At 38.3% G+C, this 3,776-nt stretch overlaps 1 protein-coding gene across 1 annotated transcript; it reads right to left on the reverse strand.

Annotated features, from left to right (window-relative positions):
- Positions 1 to 2,405: 2,405 nt before the first annotated feature.
- On the reverse strand, positions 2,406 to 3,099 carry LOC140851119 (uncharacterized). Its single transcript, XM_073242640.1, has 3 exons — positions 2,886 to 3,099; positions 2,603 to 2,806; positions 2,406 to 2,500 (listed from the first exon to the last, which is right to left on the reverse strand). The coding sequence occupies exons 1-3, from the start codon at positions 3,078 to 3,080 to the stop codon at positions 2,423 to 2,425; spliced, it is 477 nt and encodes a 158-aa protein (XP_073098741.1). The 5' UTR covers positions 3,081 to 3,099; the 3' UTR covers positions 2,406 to 2,422.
- Between the last annotated feature and the right edge of the window lie 677 nt (positions 3,100 to 3,776).

Consider the following 3,776-nt stretch of genomic DNA (forward strand, 5'->3'; position numbering starts at 1 on the left):
CTGCGATCGTTACTGCGGCCTGTCAGGGAGTGGTGGAGCTGTGCGGAATCCGCCGCAGGAAGTGTAGCAGAATCGCGGCCGTGATTGTGGCCGGGGAGTGCAGATCTATCGGCTGAAGTTCGGCTGTGGTCGGAGTCTGACCCCACGTAGGGGTCCGGGCGGAGTCAACTTGAAGTCGGAGTTGTCGGCGGAGTCCGGCTCCCGTAGGAGTCCGACGGAGCAGTTGACGTTTAGGACGGAGCCTGGCTCCCGTAGGAGTCCGGGCGGAGTCTACTTGCTGTTGAAATTGTTGGCAGAGTCCGGCTCCCGTAGGAGTCCGGACGCAGTCTGTCTTGTAGCCGTTGGAGTCGAGGACGAAGCCCGGCTCCCGTAGGAGTCCGGGCGGAGTCTTCCTTTGAGGTCGGCATCGTGGGCGGAATCGTTGATTCTGTTGAGGACTTCGGCTGTGGGTATTTTATATCCAACAGGGGGTATTTTATACCCAACATATGTTAATAATATTGAATGGGTAAAGCCGACCTATTTGACTGATCAAGTTGGATTTTGAAGCATGATAAGGTAAGTAACTAACATTTCAAGTGCGCTATCAAATGATCTTTAAAAAGTTATAATTAGTTATTTAATTTATTTTATTATCTTTATGTTCTATTTGATAAAATGGGTCAACCATGTATTGTTTTATTATTAAAAATAATTTATTTTGAACATACACTACAATAAAAATGGTCATTAACGACGCTATTAAGGTTATTTTACGATGCTAATAAGCGTCGTCAATAACGTTTACGATGCTTTAAAAAGCATCGTCAAAGCGTCGTCTATGTAAGAGTGGAGACGAAAAGCGCCGACACTTTTTAAAAGCATCATTATTTTTTAACGATGCTTTAAAGCATCGTAAAATTAAATTATAACGGCGCTTTTTAGCGTCGTTAATGACAACGCATCCTCCACTCTACCAAGATGCTTTTTGAAGCGTCGGCTGTTAGATTTTTAGTGACGCTTATAAGCGTCGTTAAACTTGGTGTAACGACGCTTATAAGCGTCGTTAAATATATTTCTAACGATGCTTTAAAGCGTCATAAAATTCAATTTTAACGATACTTTTTAGCGTCGTTAATGACTCCGCATCCTCCACTCTACCAAGATGCTTTTCGAAGTGTCGGCTTTTTTGTCTTTAACGACGCTTATAAGTGTCGTTAAAATTGTATTAATGATGCTTATAAGCATCGTTAAAGGTTTTAAAAGAAAAAAAAATATAGGTTTTATATACACAAAAAAAAGAATACATACATTCCTGTACAAAATTATATCAATTATTCTAACATAAACCTGTACAATCACCACCATTCACACTTGTACAATCACCACCATTCACACCAAAAGCAAACTTAAATAGCAAATTTAACCAAACCAAAAGATATTATTTTATATAAATAAAAATAAAGTACTAATCATTCATTACAATCAAGAGTAATATAAATAAATATAAGAATATAATAAAAATGAAATAATGTCAATCCGCAAGCGGATGGTCGTCGCTGTTTTCACGTGACGTGCCGCTGTCTCGACGGGTGCCTGATGTGCCAGGAGCCTACAAGAAACATATCAAAAGCATGATTTACATATCTATAAATAAAAATATATAAATCATTAAATTAATATAAAAATATATATTTAATAATATGTGTTTACCTGAGATGGACCATACATCTCTAATAAAGATGTAAGCCGATCAATCTGTCCCCTCATGGCCTGCATCTCGGCACGGCTCTGTCGCATCTCCTCCATCTCAGCGGCACGACTCTGTCTAATCTCCTGTATCTCCACCTCGAGTCTGCGAACATGTGAATCCTGAGCATCTGCTGCAGCATGCTGCGTATATCTACTAACCTCAGATAACTGAGTGAGGGTGACTCCTACTCCATAACCCTTCACTCGACCGTAGCGCTTTGGTCCCATCAACTCTGTGAACACCTCGGCCTCGATACGGCTCTGCTGCGTAGATGCTGCGGACTCGTCGTCATGCTCCGTAATGAGAGATGTAGCCCTCTCCTGTATTTATTTTAAAAACAAGAGTTATACATTAATAGCTAACAAAATTAAATTTAAATTATTGTAAAAAATAGAATATTAATAATGCCGTACATATAAATCTCTCAACTCATCTCGAATAAAAGTACCATCCTGATGAGTATGAGTCATCCGGTAAAACTCCACTTGTCCGGGTTCCCTCCCATGCTCATCCACCTACACAAATAATTTTAATTTTAAGCAAACAGTTATAATAATTTAAAAAAATATATGAGTATCGTGATACAGACATGGTCCACGATACATAATGATATTAATTATATAAATATTTCAACATAAAAATTAAAAGTTAATTATGAAAGTTTAAGGAACATACAAACTCCTGTCGGAGTCATGCATAACTCTTCGACCCCGATGTATGAGGAACAGACTGAGCTGCTCGTGCAGCTCTACCAATAGCAGAATAAGTCTGTAAAATAAAGTAAAGAACTTGTTATATGTATAATATATAATAAAAATCAATATTTTTATAAAATATTTAGAAAAAAAAGATAATGAGCAGATAATATACCTGTGCCCTCTCGGAGAACCAATAATGAACCAACTCCATCCACTGATGAGGGGGTACATCAGGAGGACAATTCCTAGCAATCTCCTCCTCTGTCATACCCTGTCTCATATAGTCCTTCTTCAATTGTGCTCTATATTCTTTCCATTTGCGGTTGAGAGACTTCATTACAAAATCATGAGTGGATGGAGGGAGAACAAACTTGCTCTATAAAAAAAAAGGTTAAATGAAATAAATTATATAAATGATTAACAATTAATATACAGTATGAACATCAATTCATTACCTCTATAACTCGAAGGAGCTCAACTTTGTACGTTGGAAGCATGTCATTCCATTTTGCATAGCCCAACGGACATAGCTGAGGCCTCCGAGCAACAGTCCCCAAAAATGAAGTCAATAAGCAGGCAGCTTTCTTAATTGGCTGACCTAGCTGATTGCACTCCACAACAATTCTCTCGCCCTCACGCATCTGCCACATATCTCGTACTACTGTGGGTCCGCGTCTGGAGAGTACTCTCCCGGATCCATCTATAAAAAATACATAAAAGTAACTATATCATAAATATACATAAAATGAAATAAAAATAAAATTACATGAAAGATAATATATACCCTGCACGTGTATCTCATCATCTGGCTGATGAACAGGAGGATCATGCTGTGCTGATGATGAAGGACAGGGCTCAGAATGCTGTGCAGCTGAACTGGCCTCAGGCTGCTGTGCTGAAGAAGACGTATCGGCCTCTGTCTGTGAAAACTGGAACTGCACACCAGCATATCGTCCCCTGCGACGCATGATGTCACCTAGCATTTATATAAATACAAGGTAGAATCAGTTAATATATGGAGTAAAATAACACAATAATTAATGTAAAATATATACATCATAAATAATTATTATCAGTAACAATCAAGCAGTAGTGTTTTCTTCAAATTCTGTTTTAACCAACATCGTTGTAGCATTTAAATCATCAGCTGGCACAAAACTGTAGGGCATACATTGTGTATAAGTGTCATCGTCATCATCCTCCACTTGGTTTTTCATATCATATAAGTCTCTAGATTTTGTTTTGATGACAGTAAATCAATCTTTATCTTTTACGTCTTGTACATAAAATACTTGACGAGCTTGAGATGAAAAAATGAATGGATCATCCTTCAATAACACACCAGT

Source organism: Elaeis guineensis, chromosome 8, assembly GCF_000442705.2.
Source record: "Elaeis guineensis isolate ETL-2024a chromosome 8, EG11, whole genome shotgun sequence".
Taxonomy (NCBI): Eukaryota; Viridiplantae; Streptophyta; class Magnoliopsida; order Arecales; family Arecaceae; genus Elaeis; species Elaeis guineensis.

Bases quoted from the DNA above. Each gene is read 5' to 3' on its own strand.
- LOC140851119 (XM_073242640.1), bottom strand. From the start codon at position 3,080: ATGTGGCAGATGCGTGAGGGCGAGAGAATTGTTGTGGAGTGCAATCAG. The intron at 2,807-2,885 runs GTAATGAATTGA...TTTTTTTTATAG, and splicing joins AGCTCCTTCGAGTTATAGAG to AGCAAGTTTGTTCTCCCTCC. The intron at 2,501-2,602 runs GTATATTATCTG...TTTATTTTACAG, and splicing joins GGTTCTCCGAGAGGGCACAG to ACTTATTCTGCTATTGGTAG.